At 42.5% G+C, this 23,724-nt stretch overlaps 1 protein-coding gene across 1 annotated transcript in view; it reads right to left on the reverse strand.

The window, feature by feature from the left end:
- Window positions 1-211: 211 nt before the first annotated feature.
- The window catches only part of PSTPIP1 (proline-serine-threonine phosphatase interacting protein 1), a 54,654-nt gene continuing 31,141 nt past the window's right edge, over window positions 212-23,724 (reverse strand). Inside the window, exons 4-15 of the mRNA XM_082489094.1 lie at window positions 20,743-20,777; window positions 19,552-19,658; window positions 17,595-17,657; window positions 16,462-16,560; window positions 14,615-14,660; window positions 13,689-13,768; window positions 9,780-9,878; window positions 9,031-9,127; window positions 5,766-5,850; window positions 4,137-4,207; window positions 2,681-2,781; window positions 212-702 (exon numbers count right to left, since the gene is read on the reverse strand). Coding sequence (XP_082345220.1) covers window positions 571-702; window positions 2,681-2,781; window positions 4,137-4,207; window positions 5,766-5,850; window positions 9,031-9,127; window positions 9,780-9,878; window positions 13,689-13,768; window positions 14,615-14,660; window positions 16,462-16,560; window positions 17,595-17,657; window positions 19,552-19,658; window positions 20,743-20,777 — 1,015 coding nt within the window. The 3' untranslated portion in view covers window positions 212-570. The remainder of the gene's footprint in view (window positions 703-2,680; window positions 2,782-4,136; window positions 4,208-5,765; window positions 5,851-9,030; window positions 9,128-9,779; window positions 9,879-13,688; window positions 13,769-14,614; window positions 14,661-16,461; window positions 16,561-17,594; window positions 17,658-19,551; window positions 19,659-20,742; window positions 20,778-23,724) is intronic.

Below are 23,724 nucleotides of genomic sequence, written 5' to 3' on the forward strand. Positions count from 1 at the left end.
CTTCTTCATTGCTTTGTACAGCTAAGAAGACCCTGCAACATCAAAGCTATCTGCTTTTTGAGTGTGCTTTCAGCCACACTATCAAAAATGCTTGCATGGCCTGTGTGGTGAGAGGAGGGGATCCATGGCAGAGAACATTGCTGCTGTGACCATGAGAGTGTCTTATAGGCTGGCTGGAGGCGATCCTCCATCCTCAAGAAACACCACTTGCTTCTTGATCTTTTTTCCTTTAGTGCAGTTAAGTTCTGGGCAGGATTTTCCTCCCAAGTTTGCCAAATTTGCGACACTGATGGCAGCACAGTGTGCTGAGGGTATGAAGAACTGTGGTAAGAAACTCAAGTCCTAGTCTCTCTGAGGTGAAGATGGTTTTTGCAGACAGCGTAGGCCAGGAGATGCTGTGATGAGGCAGGAGGAAGGAAGAGAAAAGCATGGTCAGTTGGCTGTTTCCTGACTGGTAATTGTAGAAGGCAGTGTTATGGATTGCCCGTGGTCAGCTGGAGCAGACCTTCTGTGCTGTTTGTTTTCAGTAATAGAATATTTTTAAAGTCTCAGGACTGGGGCTTCTTTTCATCAAAGCTTTTCAAGATAAGACCCTGGCACAAAGCCTCGCTGCCCATTCCTTTCTGCTGTCCACCAGCCATCTGCATTTTCTTCAATGACAACTACAATGTCTCCTTCGGTGATGTCCAGTTCATCTGTGTTCTGAAAGGAGACAGGGAAAGGAAATGTGGTGAGCCTTAGAGTACAGGAGGACCCAAGCATGTATCTGGTGTGTTGTTTTTTTTTTACCCTGCCTTTCCTCAACAGTCTACCAGTGCCCTTCAGGTTGGGAAAGAGCCTGCAATACCAGACAATGAGAGATTAAGCACTTACTAAGATGTCTATTTCCTTAAGATCCTCAAATTTCCCCAGTCTCCATGGTGTCTCCTTCTGAGCAACTTGACTGTTGTGTTATTGGGGAACGCTGGAAAGGGTTAAATATGACTGTCCTAAACCAGCTAACCATGACCCTTTTGTAGTCTCCTGGTGTTGCTAAATCAGTTAACAGCTTAATTCCCAAGGGAGATAAAAACATGGTCTCTACTAATCCAGGCCTTAAATAGGTGTCTCAGTTTTTTTAATACAGAGCAGTGGTGACCAGTGGAGGTACAGCAACTCTTGCTGAGATAGGTAACTTTTATCTCCAAGACAAATGGAATAGTTGTGAGTAAGCTATTGCTGAATTCTCCAGTGGCTATCAGCCCGTTCAGTAGTGCTGTCCTATTTTCCATAGGAAACCACTTTGCTACCCGCAGCGTGGCAAAATAGAAAACAGAGTGAGAGAGGCTTGCAGTCATGTTTGATGCATCAGCTAAATCTAAATTTAATGTACCCGAGTAGGTAAGAAAGGACTCAAAAAGTGAGAGACCTCAATATACAATATACTAAAAGTAGTAACAGGCTCTTTTCTCAGCAGGGAAAATCCGTGTGTGTCATATTTTTAAGGCAACTCCTGGAGTAAGGCTCTGACAGAGAACCAGCAGTCTCCTTAGGGGAATGGCCATTAACAGTGAGGTACTTTCAGCTGTGCTTGGATGAAATTTCAGGCAAATAATAAAAGGGTGTGTAGAACAAAGCAAAACAAAGAACATGTAATAAAGGTAGCAGAACACTGCTGTACCTAAGAGAAAGCTCTCCTGTCCAGCCCTTTCTCTGTTTTCGTAATTTATCTGGCTGATTCTGTCACTTGCCACCATTTCTTTACTGCTGGCTATTGATGGCTGGTCCCTTGGTGTGAGGGTCTCTCTGCACTGTGACATAAGACCTTCTGGATGCTGCTCATTCTGCTAATCTAAAGCTAATAAAAGGAACCTTTAAACTGACATGCAATTAAATTGTGGAAGTCCCATTAGGGGAAGCTAATGGTTTAGCAAGAGTCCAAGAGATTCTGGAGTCCATCTGAATAAGAAAATATTCATAAACTTTTACTAATGGCAGTACGCCTAGATAGGTCTGAAGCCAGCGAGAGTTCAATATCCCAGTTAAGGGTGCAGATTGCTCTTTATAACAGTCTTTTGGTGTGTGGACCATGTCCACTGGATTCTGCAACTTGCAACATGGAAGTGCAGGGAAAGAGTGTCATTTATGGGGATTCAGTCCTCTCCAGCATGGAGAGCACCTCAGTTGAAGCCACAGTGTTAAACTAGAGCAGGATTCTCCAGATGATAAGCGAGATCAAATGGAGAAGAATTCCTAGATAAGCATCTGTCATATGTTCTTACACAATCAATCTGTAGCCATTTTCCCTAGGAGAATGTTTCGCAAGAGAGGTAAATTCAGAATGCACAATACTGCATATTTAGCCATAATCCCCTAAAAATTAAAGTTTTCCTTGCGTTTGCGGTCTCCTGTATCTCTAGGAGGAGGTTATAATAGCTCAGCACTAATTTGGGTGGAATCACTTGCAAAAAATGTTATTGTTTCATCTTGAGGCAGCGTGATCTAGCGATGTGCACCAAGAACTGGCAGTTGAGCTTCCTGGCTTCTGTATGTGACCTTGACCAATAATGCTGTAAGCATCTCTGGCTGTAAAGTGAAGACAGCACCTCCTTCACAGAATTAACCTTCCAAGTTGTTTGGATCAACATCATCTATTTTAAATCTGATGCTATGAAATATTTATTTTGAAGTCTTTCATTACCTGGGCTGTGTAGTCATAAAGTACTCTGTAGTCCTGTGATGATGTGATTCCAGCTTGTTCATTTACAAAAATTGGTGCATAGACTCGGTCTGTTTCCTCTGCTGGGGGTGAGGGGAAACAAAACAAAACAAAAAAAACCACACAGAAACAAAGAGTTCAGTTGCTTATAAATGCATGGGATCATATGCAAGAGTTCACAAATACAAGGGTTTCTGTTCTCTCTCTGTCTGGAGATGTATGTGTATAGAAAAGCTGCTGTGAACTGTAGGTGAAGTCTTGCACAAAAACTGTGTCCCATTGATGAGATGACAATACACCCATTGAACTTTGTGGGAGGTCAGAAACTAGCTTTAGCCTCGTCCAGGTTGGGAAAAAATGTTTACCCTGCTAAAGCACAATCCAAATTGTCCAAAGAGGGAAATGCTGTGATTAAATTGGTTTAAAATGGTTGCTACTGGTGGTATAAAATTTGAGCAGTTCAGGGACTCACATAGGGCTTTTCTTTTTCCCTTGAGAAAAATGACAAATACTGTGCTGATGGGTCACCAGACAGCTTCCAGTAGTTTCCGTAGTTCCCAGATAGCTATTTGTGCTATTTGCCACTGACGTAACTTTTTTGGAAGATGTTGCTTTAATCCAGTTTGTCATAATTAAGGAAATCTCTTATTCCTTCCCAGCATCTGCCTGGGAGCTTCCCCTGCTGTTGAGGTGAGCAGAGGTTTCCCACATATGACTGACTCCTCAGTGGGGACAACAAAACCTGTGTACTGCTCTAAGGAGCATTGTGGCTCCCTGACTTTCAGATTTTGATAGACAAGCATGGGAGCAGTCAAAAAAGCTGAAGGCAGAGTGCATTTGCTATTCCTGAGCGTCTTGTCCAGGGAATGCTCTCCTCTCCTGTACCCAGCCTATGGAAGTTCAGGAGGAGTGACTACCTTCAACTGTGCAACGCTGCATTGCTCTACATGTGCCCGAGCCCAAGCTGGAGCCTGGTAGGTCCAGCTTCCTGCATAGTCAAAATACTGTTTTAAATGTTGTCTGATAAATGCCTAGTTGCAAGGGTTCCAATAAGACAGTGTAACTGGGAAACGAGATGGATATTTGCATTTATAAGGCATGAACCTCATCTGTTTAAAAACTGTAGGTATTCTCTTGGGCTTTTTAGAGGTAGTGTATTCCACCTTAGGAGAAAAATATTATCTATGTTGGACTGTGTTGTTCTGAATGTACAGTTCCCCCTTTCCTAGACAGAGGTTTTGAAGATTACATGGATTATTTGGCACTGGGAAATTTGTTTAATACCGATCCAAGCTAAATTAGTTTCCAGACTAGTCTTACTCTTGACTGCCAACATGTGAATATCTGCTGTACCATTTCTTCTCCGTGTCAAAGCTTGATTTAGCGATGTGATCTAAACCAAACACATCTGGTAAACTTATTTCCCGAAGAGGCATACCAAGGGGAGGGGCTGAAGGAGTGACACTTTCCGTGTTGTTTTTGCTGCTTCCATGCAGTAATCCAGAGAATCTGCAGAACCAAGAGAAGCCAATGACAAAATGAGTGAACAGGACTGGGTATGAGCATTCCTTCGTCTCAGCTGTCTGACTCAACCTTCCCTCCATCTGCTGCAGCACTGGGTAGATGTCACCTCTTCCTGTGGCTGTCTGTTTTCATTTATGCTGTAGATATATTTATCTTCAGTTAAAAATATATTTTTAAAGATGCAGCAGAATACTGAACCATCAGCCATCACTAAATTGTGCATAAAATGCATCAGGTAGTATTTTGTTGTTGATCCAAGGACTCATGGTGCAAAACTCCAATTATTTCACAATATTAATATGATGAGAATTATCAGTTGTTTATGAGAGATTGACATCTCTTTGTCTTTAAGGAAAACTCTGATACAATTTAAAACACAAAGCTTGTATAATGAGCCTCTCTAAAAACTGTGAGTTTAAAAGAATTTTTGGGTTTCTTTTTTAAATCTATGCCTAGTTATTTTCTGTATCATAGCTGGATACTGGAGACTAAGTAAAGTGAGAATATGGGTTAGGATTCTCAAGCATAGACAGAAATACTATTGAATGCTTAAGGCATATTTAAAGGGTCTGATTTTTTTCAGCTGGTGAATGCTCAGTGTTTCTGGACAATGGACATCCAAACTCGACAGTTTCTGAAAAACTCAGACAGTGTCTCTAGGCTGGTTGCCCATGCAGAGCATAGTTGTATTCTAAATGGCAGTACAATTGTCTTCTGTAACTGTATAGGATGCAAAATCAGAATTCATTATTATAGAAAATCTGGTTTCTGACTGAAAAACAAAGTATTGTATATAAACCTTATCAGCTCACTAACAAGCCCGGACCACATTTTAAATGGGAGATCACAGCCTGCTCCTTGTTTTTGCCATGTAATAAGGCTTGTCAAAATATAAAGCTCTTCTGCATTAAATATGATGCCATTCCCACTGTGAAATAGCCATTTAAGTATAAAATATTTAAACCAATAGATCTACCATGCTCTTCTGCTGATGTAACTGCATCCATGCTACAGCATTTACCAGCATAAATAGATCAGAAAAAGAAAAAGCGCCTCCCTAATCATCACAGTGATTCCACTAAGTGTTTTTTCCTTTGGTCTAGATACAAAGAGCAGCTCTTTGTTCCGCTCAGCTGGGCGGTGCAGTAAGCCAGGAGGTATTGCTGAAAAAGACAGCTCTACCCAGCCTTTGCTCCCAGCTAGATTCACCTTTGCCCTCCCTCGAACAAAGGGGTTTTTGTCACTATGAGACGTGACTCACTAGGAAAGAGGAAATAAGTGAATGCTATCCATTGCTGGCCAACTAATTGTTTTATGAACTTGTCCCCTGTCTCTCTTCCCACTAGACCACGGCAAAATTACTCTGACCCTGTTTTTAATAGGTTTACTTCTTCTGTCAAGTTATATTTATCGATCCGTAGCTGCCTCTTGCTACAGTGAAGGAAGTAATAACTTTCCAAGTCCTGTTTCCTGTCATCATACATTGCTGTTCATACAGAGAAATACCTGTACTGGTACCTGGATACCAAAGTTTGTCACTCACCTCTTCATCATCCCACAAGACTGGGTTGGGCTGCTGTTGTTTCTGTTTGGTTCTCTGCTGTAGTAGTTCTCATATCCTATTGCATCTGCAACAGGGCAATAAAAATGAGGTGTTCAAACAGGCGAAACCTTTTTCTCCCCTACCAGAATGCAACCGTCAGGGGCTGCTGGAGCACACTGCAATACAGCCCCTGTCTGCACTTGCCCGAGATGTGGCTGGAGCAGCTCAGGGGGACCTGGGGGCTTGACAAAAGCCATTCAAGTGATTGTAAGCAGGTATGTCCTTGGTACAAAGGCATGTTAGACCTGAGACAAGCATAGTCAAGGTCCTGAAGAACTATTCTAATAGCTGTGGCTAAACCTAATTAAGAAGACAGTTTCCTCCATGACTATTTCCTCTGTTGCCTTAAAGTTCGGGATTTAGGGAAGCAGAGCATGGTCGGTATGAGCCTGGGACCATGCTCATGATACAATTGGATGCAGTGTGTTTTGATTCTTTTTTTCTTAATGGATCGAACCAGGAATTTTTGTTGGAGCTGGGGATGTTTCTGAACATTATTGCCAGCAGCAATAATGAGCAATTTCCTGGTCTGTGCTTGTGCTTGAGTGTCTCCCTACCTTTCATATCTCCCCCATCTACTTCCTGAGAGCTGATTTGCTGTTTACCCAGAGATATTTGGTTTTTGTTCTCTCAAACACAGTTATGTTACAGTTCCTTCGCTCTCCCCTATGGTGTCGTTAAGGGTGAAATTGAGACCATTTCCAAGTCTAGCTTTACAGATTAAATAGTCACAGATGGATTTATTTATTTTTCATCTTGTAGCTCCCAGTGTAGTTGCTTAGAGCTGGTGGCCACACACCCTTTCTTCCTTCGCTGTGTTAAAGCCAAACAAAAATGAGTGAAGTCTGGGATACCGTATTATCTCAGTTCTGATACCAGCAAATTAAGAAAGACATTGGACTTGGGCTAAAGGTTGTGTTGACATTCTCACATTGGGTCAGCCAAGATCATAAGCAGAGCAGGCATGTTCAACTAGTGAGTGTGAAGAATCCTTACAAATAAGATTTTCAGTAATTAGGGACTTTTCTGTCCAATTTAAGGGTCTCTTATTACCTTTCTAGATTGTCACCTTGGTATAATTTCTAGTCTATAATGCATTGTAAGATTAGGTAGAAGAGGGGAGTGAGCAATAGCATCAAGAAACCAAAAGGTTTGGTCAGGATGATGGTCTCCTGCTACACAATGCAAAACCACACATGGGTTTCTTCCTGCATTTTGCAAATAATAAAACAGATCAACAGCTCACCATGTGCTACTGTGCAAACTCATTAGCCAGAGCTGTGGAGGTACTGGGATGTTACTTCCAGAACATATCACCTCCTAGAAGGTGGCAAAAAAAAAAAAAAAAACCAAAAAAAAAAACAAAACACAAAACCAACAACAAAAAGGCAAGTCGGTGGTTTCTTTGCTTTTCATAAAGTTCTTAAGTGTTTTTCCCACCTATTTCTTATTAGAAATGAGTCCTGACATAGCCAAGAGCTGTTTGCAGAAAATTGCCTGGGCGACTGGAGAATGAGAAATCTCACATAGAAAAAAAAAAAAAAATAACAACCAAACCTCTAGCTGCGAATTACAAATTTCTTGGTATACAGAAGTTGTTTCGCACTGTTGCAAGGCACAGTTCTCCCTTCTGCCAGTGAAAATGTAGTTTTTCCTTGGTAAATGCTCCTATTTCAGTGAAATTAAATCCCCTATGTGAAGAATAAACTATAGCAGCAAAATGGCATCCAGTGCACCAGTATCAATCCATTTGTTTAAAAAAAAATCCCCAAATCCCAATTCTTGATCGTCATAGGTGTAATGACAGAAAAGCTGAGTGAAAAACAGGCCCCAGATAGCTCAGTGCTGAGTTAGTGGCAGCATCCAGCTCTGCTGAAGAAGTTCCTAGGGTGTAATTGCTGCCAGCTCTGAGCTCTGCAATGAAATCAAAGGGGTGTAAGCTGTTGCTGTATGAGATAATTATCCCTTGGGACAGGGCGTTCATAATGCTGATGGTTGTACCTGTACAACTCCTAGCATGGAAGGTTTTTATCAGTATAACATTTTCTTATGCCAGTATGGCTTATTCCCTGTTATGAATGCAAGTAAGCTCTATCAATACTGCTGAGGGCATACTAAGGGGATTTTCTCTTTGACGTAGCAGTATGGTGTTAGAGCAGATAGTGGAAGTGAAACAGTATCTGTGCACAGATTTAAAAAAATAAAATAAAATTGGAGGAAGAGGTCTTTTCAGCATCTCTTCATCAGCTAATGAAGAGATGAAATAGGGACTTTTTTTTTTTCCAAGGGCTATGAATCTTTGTTTACTGCAGCAGCTGCAGAGAAGTGCAAGCATTCACTCAGTCCATAAAAATCTTGTATTGCTTGTTGAAGTAAGCGGGTGTGGTTTGTGTTTGGCCATTTGAAATGTTAGATAGCCTCCTTCCTGGTGATGTTTTTGGAGAACTCCTACCCTGGAGCAGTATGTTTTCATTTTCCAACTGCTCTTAGCTCTTGCTGTCCCAGTCTCTGTTTCAGCCCAGAGGTTCTGATCACTGAAGTCGTTGAAAAGGCTGCTTTGGCTTGAATGGGCAGAGTCTGTGAACCTTACATTGCTTCTGCAACCTGGAGAAAAGCCAATTTCATTCAAAATTTCCCCCAAGTAGGGTCTTGCCCTTATACAAACAACTTCCTGAGAGGACAAAAGATGTTATTCCCTATTGGGCAGGTGGAACAAAACAGAATACAGAGTCTGGTCTTCTCTGTGCTGCAAATGAAAAGGCAGCATCTCTGTCAAGGGGCCACCAAGATGCAGTTACATGATAAGTTGGCTCTGACTTGTCACCACTGCAGGAAATTGAGGTTGCCATCTCTGCAAGGCAGTTTGCCACCTCCTTAGTGGTGCCAGTTCAGCTGTACTGTGAAATTAGCCTGGTTGAAAAAACAAAACAACTTTCTTTTTTGTTGTTGTGGTTTTGGTTTGGTTTTTTTTTTTTTTCTTTTTTTGAGGGCTATTTTTAACCTGGGTCATTCGGCTGTCCCACTTCCAGTGCCACACAAGGAGTGAGGGCAGCACAGTGAGGGGGAAGTGAGCGCTGGCTGATGGGAATGAATAGCCAGAGCAGAAACTCTTCTAGCTGGCTTCACCTCCAAAGGACATGTACTGCACAACTGCAGACTCAGCCTAATGGGTGACTCATCTGACGAGACCAATAGAAATAATTACCTGGAGGTTGTGTTCCTGTCATTTTAGTCTTAATGAAGTAGTCTATGTCTGACTCTACAATGCAGTTCTCCAAGCTTACCCGAACCTCTTCATACAGCTACAAAACAGAATCCAAGAATTTAATTTAATTTTTAACATTTGACATTGAATTAATAATTAATGCTCTTCTAATACTTTTCCCCTTAAGAGACAATTTATACTTGATACATGTCTGACCTGGATGGGTCTTTGGCCTGTCCCCCGTACAAACATTCTTGTAAACACAATTGTTTATTTGTGCTCTGGATATTCTTTTAAGCGAGGAGGACAAAGGCAGTCCAGGGCTTTTCAATGCAATAAAGAAATTAATAGCAGGAAACAAGCACTCAAAAGCAAAACTAGTGTGTTCTTTATGTCCTCCAATTCTGAGACCATGACTGGATGCCTTTCTGAAAGTTGTGCCTGAGCCCAAATATATTTGACTGAGTGTTCTGGTAGCTGGAAGCATTCCCCAACAAACTGAGGGGAGGAGACATCGAAGTGTCACCGAAGGAGACACAGACCATCTACATCCAGGCATATATCTGGTCTACATCTAGAGGGAACAAGCTAGACAGAGAATACTCCCCCTCACTGAACATTGAGAACAGCCGGTTTGCTGGAAACATCCAGCACGCACAGAGAAGGGCAAGTTAGTGCTGTATTGTTAGAGCGCTCTTGCTCCTCCTCTTCCTCCTCTGCATGTGAAGCTACTTGGCGGGTGCCCCTACCTCGTCATCCTTCACACACTGCATGGAGAGCTGGTTGCAGTGAACCCACAGCGAGTTGCGGAGGATGGTGATGCGGTCACACTCCTGGAGCTGGAAGACCTAAAACCAAAGAGGAGATGTGAGGTAGCCTCATGGTAGTTATTTATTTGCATTGCAGGCAGCAACAGGGCTGGGGCTCCTCTAGGACAAGTTCGTATGTCTGCAAACCATTCTGAAGGTTCCTTTATAAAGAATGTCTTTTCAGCTACTGGAGAAACTGCACAGAATCATAGAATTGTTTTGGTTGGAAAAGACCTTGAAGATCATCAACTCCAACCTAACACTGCCAAGTCCACCACTAAACCATGTCCCTCAGCACCACATCTACCCGTCTTTTAAATACCTCCAGGGATGGCAACTCCACCGCTTCCCTGGGCAGCCTGTTCCAATGCTTGACAACCCTTTCAAGTGAACAAATTTTTCCTAATACCCAATCTAAACCTCCCCTGGCACAACTTGAGGCCATTTCCTCTTGTCCTATCACTTGTTGCTTGGGAGAAGAGACTGATCCCACCTCTCTACAACTTCCTTTCAGGTAGTTGTAGAGAGCAATAAGGTCCCCCCTCAGCCTCCTTTTCTCCAGGCTAAACAACCCCAGTTCTCTCAGCTGTTACTCATAAGACTTGTCTTCCAGACCCCTCACCAGCTTTGTTGACCTTCTCTGGCATGCTCCAGCACCTCGATGTCTGTCTGGTAGTGAGGGGCCCAAATCTGAACACAGTATTCGAGGTGGGGCCTCACCAGTGCCGAGTACAGGGGGACAATTGCTGCCCTAGTCCTGCTCACCACATTATTCCTGATACAAGCCAGGATGCTGTTGGCCTTCTTGGCCACCTGGGCACACTGCTGGCTCACAGTCAGCCAGTTGTTCATCAACACTCCCAGGTCCTCTGCTGGGCAGCTTTCCAGCCACTCTGCCCCAAGTCTGTAGCGCTGCATGGGGTTGGTGTGACCCAAGTGCAGGACCCAGCACTTGACCTTGTTGAACCTCACACCATTGGTCTTGGCCCATCGATCCAGCCTGTCCAGATCCCTCTGTAGAACTGTTCTACCCTCAAGCAAATCCACACTCCTGCCCAACTTGGTGTTGTCTGCAAACTTACTGAGGGTGCACTTGATTCCTTTGTCCATGTCATTGATAAAGAGATAATCATCATGATAACAGAACCAGCCCCAGTACTGAGCCCTGGGGACACCACTTGTGACCAGCCACCAACTGGATTTAACTCTATTCACCACCACTCTTTGGGCCAAGCCCTCCACCCAGTTTTTTTACCCAGCAAAGAGTATGCCATCTACTTCTTTGTGCTCAAGAATTTGTTTTAATTGATTGCACCAAACTAAAGTTATATTTTATAAACAAAAATAAAGCAGGGGAAAGGAATCAGTATCTGGATCTGACTGCTACCTCTACTGCCAAGGATTGCAGAGTCAGGGTCCTGTCTGCCCATCGCACTGAAATCTTGATGTTTAACAGATCAGTAGAGAACGGGCAGAAAAGGGTTGTATATGTGCTAGAGGTAGAAACCAAAAATATCCATCTCTGCCTTCTAAAATGTCTTTCCAAACTTTTCTCTTTTGAAACTCTTTGAGGTTCTCTGGAGTTGCCTTTGTTCATTTCTAAGGTTATTTTCATGGTAAAAAGAAGGCATTTTTCTTTCTTCAGAGTTTACTCCCTTCTTTCATCTGTCTCATTTTCTCATGTTGTTGCACAGCTTGGGAAGAATGAAGGAACAAGAGAGAGGAGATGTGTGAACTGAGTTGGGGGAAGAGGCAGATAAACTCTTTCTTCAAAAACTTAAAAAAAAAAAAAAAGAGATGACCCTGATCTCTAAATTCTGCTGTTATAAGTAGAACATCAATTTTTGGTTTTCTATGAGGTGTGAAAAGCTCAGATGCTTCCAGCCATCTGTTTCTCTCTCCGTTTGCTAGTAATTATGTCCAGAACATCACAAATGTATACAATATTCAGCATAACATTCAGTTGGGTACACTGCCTGCCGTCTAATATCTTACGAACTTAAAAAAAAAAAAAAACAAAAAAACCAACCAGAAAAAAAAGAGTCCATCAGGGAGTCAGCTGTTGTTGGGACCAGTTTCTGAGAGAAAAAGCTTTTAAAGAGAACCTGAAGGGTGGAAAATGAGTATTTCAATATCCATTCTGAACAAAAAGCCTAGCCCCTAAGGGGCTGCTACAATAGTGCGAGAGCCGACTGGGAATTTTCCGGGTAAATGGTGTTCTGTCAGGAAATGCAGCTCATCAAAGAGGGAAGCGTAGTGACTTGGCTTGTCAAGCCCTTTGCAAAGTACAGCTGGCTGTTGTGTTAGACACATCCCTCATGCCCCATCGGCTTGTGTGACAGACTCCTAGTGAACCTGGGCATCTCGTGCCAAGGAATATGGCAGAGTCCCCGTGACAAAGGCTGTCCCAGTGCTGCCACTTGCTAGCCAAGATTTTCGGGCTATGGATGTCCAGCACTCAGCTAGAGACCTAAGCGACCTTGGCACTTCCAGATTCCCCACTATGCAGCCAGAAATTTGGGATCTTAAGTTGCGTTTGTACTAGTTACTACTTTTAAATGCCTCAAAAAAAAAAAAAATCTATCTGTTCTATCTTTTGAAAGAAGGCATTAAAGATGCCCCTCCTTTATGAATGGTTGTTTGAATTAAGCAGCAGGCAGGCCACAAGCTCTGTGGGCTATTCAGAATTTAGCCATACGGGAGAAATGAAGTAGTTTAGGTTGTGGAACGCTTTGCTTGTTTGTTGGCTTTTTAAGAAGGGGGAAAATTAAGGCTGGGTACAATTTCTATAGAAAGTCTGCTGTGCCAGCCATGGGACTTTCCAGTCCTCCCAGATAGGGAATATTTAAGAGGAAGCAGAGAACTGGAAAGCTATGCGCCTGGCATTTTATTTTATGTGGAAATAAAGCCTGCAACAAGTAAACATAGCAAAATCATACTTTAGCAGATGGTCAAATGTATTTGAAGGATTAATATGACCAAATATGTGGCTGATTTGGATGTCAACCAGTTCCTGTAAATTGTTGTGCAAAACTTACTAGCCAAGTGCAAATCTCCTTGTCCATCCTCAGCATAGTGGAAATAGAGACTTTTCCACTACCACCTTTCAATTGAAAGATTTGGTAGAGGGCAGATATTCTTGCAGGCGAATATAAAGTGCTATGCAAAATAAAGATTCTGAGTGGCTCAGATATCTTTGCTCTCAGAATGCTATGGTACATACTTTTTTAGCCTAGCCAAAAAAACCTCTCCTGCATTACAGCAAGAAGCCATTCTGGAAGCCTCTTGCAGATCCTAATCTAAAGGGAATCTTTTGTTTGTTCGTTTTTAATGGATTAGTTGAATTCTTCTTGTTTCAATTCTGAAATTCTTTTTTTAAACTGAGTGAATTTTCATGTCTACATTTCTGTTGATTTTCTACTGAAATTTGATTTTGTCACAAAGCAGTTATTTGAGAAACAATCTTATCTGGGCTGTGATAGAAGACCATCCCTAAAGCTAGTGTATTCTTATGTTAAGTTGTGGGTGAAAACTGGCAACAAATGCTTGCAAATAGGTTGTACCAGTTCATATATTGCTCCACTTCTCACACCTCTGCACTTACTCCTCTCCTTTATGTTTACAGACATGTGCTGAACAAGCAAGGACAGCGTAAGCAAGTGAGACAGCTAGTAGCTATTTCTAAATCAACTCTAGTTTTTGCAGTATTTTTGCAAAGATATCTACTGAGATACCACATAAAGCAAACAGCAAAACCCTTGGGACAATATCTTGGGTCTTAGACTGATATCTGCAAGTAGGATAAAATAAAGAGTGCACAAATATACTGCTGCAAAAGTCAATGTTTACCTCGCAGATTTTGATATGTTCCTGTTCCCACTCCGTCCTGACCTTATCCAGCTGCTCAATGTTCTGTTTGTACACGTTCTCTGTAAACACAGACACACATAATAGAAACCCAACAGCAAGGAAAAAAATGATACACTCTTTCTCTTTTTCCTCCTATTAGGACTTTGCTGTGGTTCTTGCACTTTAGACCTGTGGTTTGCTAGAGCACCACAAGAATGTGTGAGCTTGAAACTGGTGCGCCGCAAGGATTTTTGGGTTTTTTTTTTCTTTGCAACTTTATACCAGAGTAAGGATTCTCCCTGCGTGGTTTGCAGACCATCTATAAACTTTACAGTGGGGATAATGCATATTAGAGATGGAGAGCCTGGACTGCCTTTGGGCACTGAGCATCCTGAGGCTCTTTCCGTGCTGAGGCAGCCTGGTAAGCCATGGAATTTAGTGTAAACTTTTGCACGAGGAGTGAGGGACAAGTCTGAACTCATGAACCAGCTCAGTTGTCTGCTGGCCTGTCCTTGTGGACATAGACATAAGCTTCTGGCTGGAGAATTCTACCGTGCTCATGTACAGGGAACCTCGGGACTGTATCCGGTTTGGGCTGTATGAGGGCAATTCGAGTGTCATTCTTTTGTGTTTTCAAACTTGCTTTAGGAGCTTTTCTTTCCTGGGTGAAGTCCCTAAAGGAAGTCTTCTATAAATTCTTTAAAGAAAGCAGGAAGCTTGCATTTCCACAAAAGAAAGTAAATGTAGATGACTATCAGGTTGCCATTTTTTAGAAGCTTCTTCATTAATCTTTGGATTGGTGACTTTGGGAAACCCGACTTCAAACAGAGCCAGCCTGGGTAATCTGGATGGTGCTCTATCAAAATCAGTGCGCTAGTAGTTCTTTGCTGAGAAAAATCATAGTTCAGTTGCAAATAGGGTATCACCTGCTTCATTTGCTGCGTCTCTGCATTGCTTGGCTTTGTTCTGACTCTGAAACAGGAAAAGAAACACCCCAAATTAATTTCTGACCATATTTTTTGCTTCTGCCAGTTTTGGTTTTTTTTTTTCCCACCTTCTCCCTTTCCCCTTCTAGGGGAAAGGCTCAAACCTGCAAACACTTCTTGGCTGTCCCGCCTTTATGTACAGTTCTTTTGAATGTGTGCTATGGAGAAGAAGGGACCCGAATTTCACAGATGCAGCTATAGGTTCACTGACTTATAGGGAAGTCTGGCAATTTACGTCTTTCCGTTCAGATGTGCCTGCCATAGGAGCTCAGTGCTAGCGTGATCCAGCCTGAAGCTTGTGTCTGCTGGCTGAGTTGTTTTTTCTCAAGTGTCTGATGTGCTTTTCTAATAGATATTTATAAGCAGAAATAAATGGCAGCTAAAATTCTTCATCTTCCAAGCTCCTCATGTAATACACAGATGAAAAGAACACAGCCTTTAAAATACTTTGCAAATGCCAGATTATTTCCCATAACAACACGGAAGCCTAAAAGCAAAATTCATTCTAAGTAGAACTTCTCTTTTTTTAAAAACCTGCAGCTTTTAACAAATGAAAATACAGCTATTATTGACAGCTCCATACTCCCAGGTCTTTCTGCACAGATGGTGATGACAGTACATTAATGCACGGCTCTAGACATCAATATAACACATTCTTCCGTTCTGCCCTTCAAGACAAGGCTCAGGTAGGGGTTCTTATGACCATATTCCTCATTACAGCTGGCTGGAAAATGTGTAGTAAGCTGGGAACATAAGCTTCATTCTTATTTGCTTCCTGGCCCAAACTGTTTGTGAGTGCTGTGCAGAATTAAACAGCTGACATGTTTCTTGTGAGATGCCTCTGTGCATTTCAAATGTGCTGGCATGTGTGTGGAAGTAATGGCAATGAAGCACCACCCTAGGATCCTTCTGCATGAAAGGAGCTGGGTCAGATTTTGATGCCATTGAAGTTGCTAAGTGTTCTGGCGTAATTTCAGTAGGGGCAGGATTTCATCCCCTCTTTACAGCTAAGCTTTGGAGGGGTTTGTTCATCAAAGATTAGCCATTGCTGGAAATAAAATGTAAAGTTCTGATGCTGTTTTTAGAGTCTCCATCCCCCCGCTCCTTGAGATGATTTTTGATCCTTTTTGCTTACACTGCACTGATTTTTATCGAGCCAAAGGGAGTTGGTTTATTTTGTTTTCTCCATCTGTTCCACTGTAAAATGTTCCCATTAAAAGTTAGTGAATTGTCAGCTACAAGTATCAAGACGATGCAATGAAGGACTGCAGTGCCTTAATTTCCAATGATTTATTTTTGAATTTGTAAATGTAGTTGAAATTAAACTAACCATAAGGAGAAAAATGTTGAGGAAAAATATGCATTTTAATGTAAAATACTATGTCTACTAAATGCAAGAGACCAAAAAGCAAAACTAACTGCATTGCATACTTCTGACTTCTTTCTTTTTTTTATGAATAATTTTGGAGAAAAATCTCATTCAGTTTCCCTTCAGGATTCATAGAGCAATTAGATCATAGCCTGGGATAAATTAATTAACTTAGTCCCTTCCCAGCCTTTTTAAAAACCCTTGACCTATTGCAGAAGATCACAGTTACCAAAGGAGTTTGTGAAGGAAGACCTCCTTGGGAAGGTGGTTTGTTTTAATTTTGATTCTAAGGGGTTAATTAGAAGAGAAAGCAGCCCCTGGCATCCTGCAGAATGGGTTGTTCAATTGTATTCTCTTGTACCTTGAAAAGGAAAAAAACCATAGTTTTCCCTCTAAATATCACTGTCAGCTATGGTACCTTTTCCGTTTGCTTTTGGTTGCCTGAAGCACTTGTTCGTTCAAAGGACTGCTCGGCTTCATCTGCCTCCTTGCACTTCTGTTCGTAGGTCTTCTTTGACTGTATTGAAATGAAATCACATGGGAGGGTTTGGGTTAGGGAACAAGGCTGAGTTGTCTCCAGTGTGATGTTCTAGGCATTTTCTTTTTGCAGTCAGTCTGAGGGAGCAAATGAGTGACCAAGTTTGGGCAAGAGAAAAAATTCCCAATGACACTGTAAGGAGGTAGAACAATAGACCTGAGAAAACAGGCATAAATTGTGCCCTTTTCTTGCAGCCCTGAAATTCTTTGCTTTGTATGATTGCAGCCAGCTCCTGGCAGGGGTGGTCATGAATACACAGGCAGCATTAGCACCATCGGTGCATCAGGCATCTGTCCGAGCTACAGGATAGAGACAAAAATCAGAGCCCACATTCCTCAGGTGTCAGTGGGGATGGGTTGTTGTTTCCACAGTGTGACTTAGAGCATCAGGTGGCTGAAGTCAGTGTGTTGCCTTACCCATTGCTCCAAGCTGGGAGACAGAGCCAGCACCCATAGGTAACAGTCTCGGTGCGGTCCTCAGAAGCAAAAGAAATCCTTATTTGCACCAAAAGATCTCCCTGTGTTAAGATGTTCACTTAGAACAACCATGTTTAAATAAAAATTGCTAGTACGGTTCCAGCTGTAGCACTGGTGCGTCTGCAACTACTTTTCTTAAGAGGCAATTGCCCATTGGAAACCAAAATCAGCTGCCTGCAGTTCCTGTACCTGCAGGCTTTCCAGTTGGAGAGGTTTCCTCCTGTTTACAAGATTCCCTTGCCATTTTTAAAATTGTATTTACACAGACTGAAAAATTACATTAGCGCCTGGAAGTATCCTTGCCTAGAAAGAATGGAATCCTGTTTGACCTGGGGCATTGTTCATTCCACATTAACTTTCTGAGTTAATTCTGACTCTTCAGTGGGTGTATCAGAGAAGATTATCTCTCACACGCACGCTTTTGCACTCTTACACACTCCCACATTCTTGACATAGGTACATGTAATACAGATTTCACCTTGTCTCACACCGGAGCCAGTTTGCATCAAAAAACCTGCACAAAACCTCCTTGCTTACCTCCATTGTTTTCTTATAATGGGACAACTTGCTCTTTTGCATGCGCTCCATCGCAGACTCATACTGTAAGAAACACAGAGATGTAAGCATTTCTTGCTTTGGACTTCCTCCCCTCCCCCCGCCTTTTTTTAGGGGCAGGCTTAGGAGAGCCATTGTCAGAGCCCTTCTATGAGCCACGTGCCTGTGGGGAAAATGACTTCACTATGCTTTTATAAATGACAGGTTTCTAAGTGACACAGAGCATCGAAGTGCCAGGTTAAAAAAAAAAAAAAAATCCAAGATAATTCTGCTTCAGTCATTTCCATTAATAGCAGAGAGGATGTAAATCTTCATTTTCTTCCTCCCTGTATTTTTTTTTCTTGAGATTAAATAGTGTAACACCCAGTCACAGTGCCCATCAGCTCTGCCAGCAGAGTTCCTTTGCTGGTTCAAGAGCTTGAACGCACATCTTTGTAGACCGAACCACTGTCTCACCCACGTGAGCAAGGATAGTTGTCCATTTTAAATACAAACAATTTCTGTGTAATTTATATTCCATTGCTTCTGGCAAATTTATGCACAATGTGGTTTGATTTCCATATTGTCATCTGGTCAGTATTGGAAGGACAGTGCTGAATTCTCTTTTATGGCTTTAGTTGTGATATGCTGAGCCTTATGTGACAGTGAGATATGCTCTTACTTGGCAGGGTATGGGTTTCTTCAGTGGGACTTTTGGTCCTTTAATCTTTATATTCTGCTCAAGCAAAACTCTTTCCAAGGCTACCCAGAGGCTTGCTTCACATTGGGCTAAATAGCACAGTCCTGAGAGCAGCTACAGCGAAAGACAAATCGCAGCATTTTGGGAAGTTACCAGGTAGATGCTGGCACCGTCTAGCATGTCTAATGTTGACTTTCTCACAGCCACATGCTGGTTGGAGAAAAAAAGCTGCCTAAGATTCCAAAGCAGCTTTTCCTTTTTTTATCCAGGCCCCTCTAACTGTTTCCAGTTGAGTTATAGGCTTATTGTTTTCAACAGGAGAGAAAGCCTCTCTCTTTGGATATCCTAGTGGCAAAGTTGGGGGGTGGGGTGTGCAAAGACTGATGAACTAGGTACATGCTGTCTGTCTTTATATGCCTTATTTGCTTAATCAGATTGCTGTGGACCTCAAATCTCGGTAGCAGCACTGGTTTTACCCACTGCCATATTCAGAGTTCTCTGCTATTCCAAGTTCCTGTGTGCCAGGGTTGTAGACATAAGATTTTTGTGGCATTGGATACTATTATATGCATTTTAATCTGTTTAAAATTAGCAAAAAACTGGATATTTTATTTTACTCCTCCATCAATCAGTGCTTTCAGTGTTAAGTGACTGTCCCGCCTTTTTCTTCAACCCTGTGGAACCAGAGAAGGTGCAAGAGTGACCACTGTTGTCTCTATTGAGAGCTGCTTTTTCAAGTGACTTAGAGCTTGATAAGATCATAGGGGTTGAAATGGCCTTAAATATACTCAAATTTTTGTTATACAGAACCAACTAGATGCTCTTTATTCCACGTATTTGTAATTCAGCACATATTGGTGTTGCATTCAGCGTGATATTAATTTGCTGTTATGTTTTTAAACATTTGTGTTACCCCTTTACTTTAGTGCGTGTTGGAGATCATGCAGGATCATACCAAAGAAACCCAATTAGCAAAAGAGAAAAGGAAGGCTTAAGTTCTTACAGGAATAATAGTAGTATCTGCAGTTACACCGGAGAGAGTAAAAGTGACTAAAGTCTCTGCCTCATGAGTTCAGAGCACTACTTTATTTCCAGCTGGGATCAGAAAGAGATTTTCTTCCTCAGCCTAGGATATGGAGTGAGGAGGGCGCACGGGGCATGTTTTATCATCCTTTGCAATATTCACAGCCTATGGCTGGAGACAGGTCATCAGCATGGTCCATTGACCCAATCTGTTTCAACTTTTCTCTAGTTCCTCACCTTTTTTCTTTGCTCCTTCTGTCTTTCTCGGAACTCTTCTATTCCTTTCAGTTCATCCTTCAGCATTACTGCCAGCTGGATATGAGAGTTTCCAACACTTTCGATTTCTAAAGCAAATCAGAATCCATATATAGTCAGTGGAAAGGTCTTTAAATATGAAGTCACATTTTTCAGGAGATGGATGCTGGGATGTGGCTGCTGTATAATTTGTCATGACCAGGGCAGCCGTAAAAAAGGCCTCCCTGTGTTTCTGCAGGCACTGACATTGCCTGAGGGTTCACGCAACCTGAATAGGGCTTATTGCAGGTGCTCTCGGTGCCTGCGGAATGCATGGGCAAGGCTCCTCACTGCAGAATTGGAGCACCCACTCAGAGGAGCCTTGGCAAGTGCAGAGCCAGCTGTGTTTCTTCATAGTCCCATTTACCCCCCTTCCTCCTGGGGCTGGAGGTCAGATGTGTGTTGCAGAGAGAGGGAAGGAGCTCTGACCTCCATCATCAACTGCTGTGTCTGCTTTCCCTCCGCTAAGCTGCTCTTGGGAGCTGCTTGCCAGTTGCACCCAGCCTTGCACAAATGTCATGAGACAAGGTTGCAAGCTGAGAGTTTCCAGGGGTCAGGAAAGATGAATTTCAGAGCACCTGGCTGATGCTGTTTGAAGTGGCTGGTAACTTCTCACATTTGTCAGCTTTGGTGCCTCTGAAATGGAACCCCACATTTTCCAGAAATGTTGAGCTCCCCCCCCCCCAGACTCTAAAAATACCTTAATTCACCAGCTGCTTTTCAAAAGGGTGGTTTTATCTAAACAGCAGGTGCCAGTAGCCAGGTACGCTGCCCTGTTGGCTATGATGGTGTTGCATTTTCTGTGTGTGAAAGGTTTTCGTTCAGCCTTGGGCACATTTAGAAAGCATGCTCTTTTGATGTCAGTGGTTTGCAGAAGAGAGGACAGAGCTGATGTTTTGTGGTTTGATCCAGATAAAACTAACTTGAGGAACAAGCCATCTTCTTTGCCACCAGAGAGTGGACTGAGTGCCCAGCCTTGGAGGACTCCCACTGAGTGTCCTTTCCCTCCACTCTCCACACTACAGACTGGGATAGAAAAGTTAGAAATAGAGGGGGAGAGAGGATGGAAGACCCCAGAGGGGATGAATGTGTGCCTGTCTTATGCAGGTCAGAAAGGAAGGTGTAAATACTTACGTTGCTTGAGCCTCTCAAATGCCGCCTTCAGTGTGCTGTGAGGCAGAAAGAAGGCACTTTATTAGTATACGCTTCTAAGGATGGGTTGTGACTCTAGAGGAAAAACTTTCCCTTAGAAACTCAAAGATCCACATCGACATAAAACTCTTAATAGTCTTGTAATAAAAGTTGACCATGCTAACAAGCACAATAGCATCAATCTGTTACCACCAGGAAATGCAATAAAATGCTCCATGAAGCAAGGAATTGCACCGCTCCTTATGTGCATCCTCTTTTTTAATCCCACTGTATTTGTGACTGTGGATGTTAACAGACGTTTCTCTATTCCTGCATCTTTCCAATGGATGCAAGTCGACGGAATGAAATAAAGATGGTCAAGGGGAATTGGGTTTTGTAGCACTAGTCTGAAGGGTAGAGCGAAACCAGCTCCACCCTCTGTGTTGAATGCAGCACCAGCAAATTTTTCCTCCTCAGTCACCCTTGAAGCTGGAGCAGCTCTGCTATGCAGCATCCTTCCTACTATGCTTTCCGAGCACCCCCGTGTGGCACAGCTCGCTCTCCTTTAAAAGACTCACTCACAAAAGGTGCAGAGAGCCCGCGGAGCCTTTGAAACCCTGATGTTCCCAGGGGATTTCAACATCCCAGAAGCACAGCAGGAATAAACCATGCTGTGAAATCAGGCCTGGTTGCTGGGCTGTGAAGTTACAGCATGGAGATGAACAAAAAGAGGCATTATGTTGCTCGCCCAGATGGACCTACATAACTAAGTGGTCCTACAGTGTAGAGTTGCAGAAGGGCACGACAGGGTAACGATAGATTGCCTGATGTCCTGTTTTTTGGCAAGCCAGAGTCCATTTTAAGAAAGCAGCAGAGATACCAGCATAGAATTGATGGGAGAGGAAAGAGCATAGTCTGTAAGAGGCATTTTCAACCTAATAATTTCCTCTAGCTCTGAGTTCCCAGGCTGGCAGAGCAATTGTATACTCGGAAGCCAGGGCTGTGGTGTGATTTGGAGGCTTTTCAGATTTAGAAATCAAGACCCAGAGTGTGTTGCTCCCTGAAGGAAACCGTTTTGGGATCTCCGTGGAGCCCGGGTCCTCCCCAGGAGTGAGCCCAGGGGAAAAGCATGTTAATAAAGACCCTAAAGTCTCCCTGGCTGAAGCCTGGCTACTAGGAGAGCCCAGAAGAGGATGCATAGCACTTCCCAGCCATGTGCAAATGCAGATGGGTAGGGAAATCCTGTATCTCGTGGGCCATTTCAGGAGTCTTAAGAGACACATGAAGGATCCTAATTGCCCTGTGTTAATTTAGGCTGGACATCTGTTTCCTAATCAAAGCTCGCTCTCCCAGCAGCAAGGCTGCCTTGCCAGGCATAAGAAAAATGCACAGGCGAGGGGAAAGGCTGGGCCTGTCCTCAGCGATAACTGCCTTGCAATCCACTTCCAAACCTAAATTTGTAGAAATATGAGGAAAAGACTTTCAGCCAGAAAACATGAGTATCGAGCTGTTTGATTCTTTCACCTTTCAACTAGACTTGTGGTGAATCTCCTGCGATAAGTCAGGGAAAACATGCTAGACTGAGTATTTTTCAGTAATGTCCTAATAATACTTAAGCATTTTGAAGGTTTATTTTACAAAAAAAAGTCTGTTGTGAAATTTTGATGGAAACTAAATTTTCACAACACAAAGGAAATAAACAGTTTTCTTTCCAGCTAAGTTAATTTAAAGCTTGACATTAAAAGACAAGCTGAATATCAGCAGCAGAGAGAGCTTTTTCTCACCTCATTCAAAAATTCATTTAATTGAAAAATTAAATATATACAAGGAATAAAATTTGCTTTTTTATTGTGGATTTTCCAATAGGAGGTGGGGAATGCCTGAAGTAGTTAAATACTGGAATTTAACAAGTAGACGACACTTCCAAACTGCATATGCTGTTTGCACACTGTGTTGATCTGCTGTTCCCTGATATATTATTTTTTTTCCCTTTGCTGCTGGTGATTCAGGTTATGCAAAGCCTGGTAAAACTGCTGTAGTGGATACTGAACAATAGCACTTTCTCAGTATGTATCAAGGACAAAAGCAATTTGCTGCTTTTTTGGTTTCCAGGCCTCTGAGCTACCAGCATCGTTCATGATCATAAGCCATACACAAAGATTTTCTCCTTTTTGCTGGCTCTCTGTAAGGACAAGTGTGTCTTGTGGTATAATAATGCACCTGGCTATGAGCTGGAGAGAGACAGTTTGCCCCTTGCATGGTCTCTGATGGCCTTTTCAGAAAGCCCTGGCCTTTTGCTCCTTGTATGAAAGATTTGTCCAGCCAGTTCCCTGGCTGCTGGCTGGTGCAAGGCCACGGTCCATAAGTAGATTGAAATAGACTTAAGCCATTTCCTTCCTTATTTTTATAATAATTTTCTAAAATCAGTGAATCGGTTCCCTCATCCTTATGGGGCTTGAGGGAGTAGCTAATATGTCATTGTGCCAGGTTATGTGTGGGAGAGAATAAATAAATCAAAATTTGACCCATGGATCCATCAGGTATTCCTCTAAGACTTCTGGGCTGCGAGGATGTGCTGGCTGCAGCAGCAGTGCTATAGATTAGCTCCTCGTTGCTGCTAGATGCTCTGATTATATCGGTGAAATATATCATTCCAGTGCTTTGGAGGCTTTAATGGAAGCAGCCTGTGTAGCAGACATGCAAGCGAGTTTTAATTTTGTCTGTGCGATTACCTATTTTTTCTGGGTGGGTTTGACTTTATAATGGGATTGATAAGGGCTTTATTCTGAAGCATCCAAAGTGAGAATGTCTCATTCTCACAGACACTTTAAAAGAGTGTTTTATCCCCTCAGTATATTATGCTGCTTAGCTTTATGGTAGTAATTGATTTTGTTTGTTTGTTTGTTTGTTTGTTCTGTGGACAAATTAGAAAACCTGGGGTTGACAAGAATTCAAGCAAAACTGAAAATTTGTGATTTGCCTTTT

This window comes from Vanellus vanellus (genome assembly GCF_965231255.1).
Source record: "Vanellus vanellus genome assembly, chromosome: 11".
NCBI lineage: Eukaryota > Metazoa > Chordata > Aves > Charadriiformes > Charadriidae > Vanellus > Vanellus vanellus.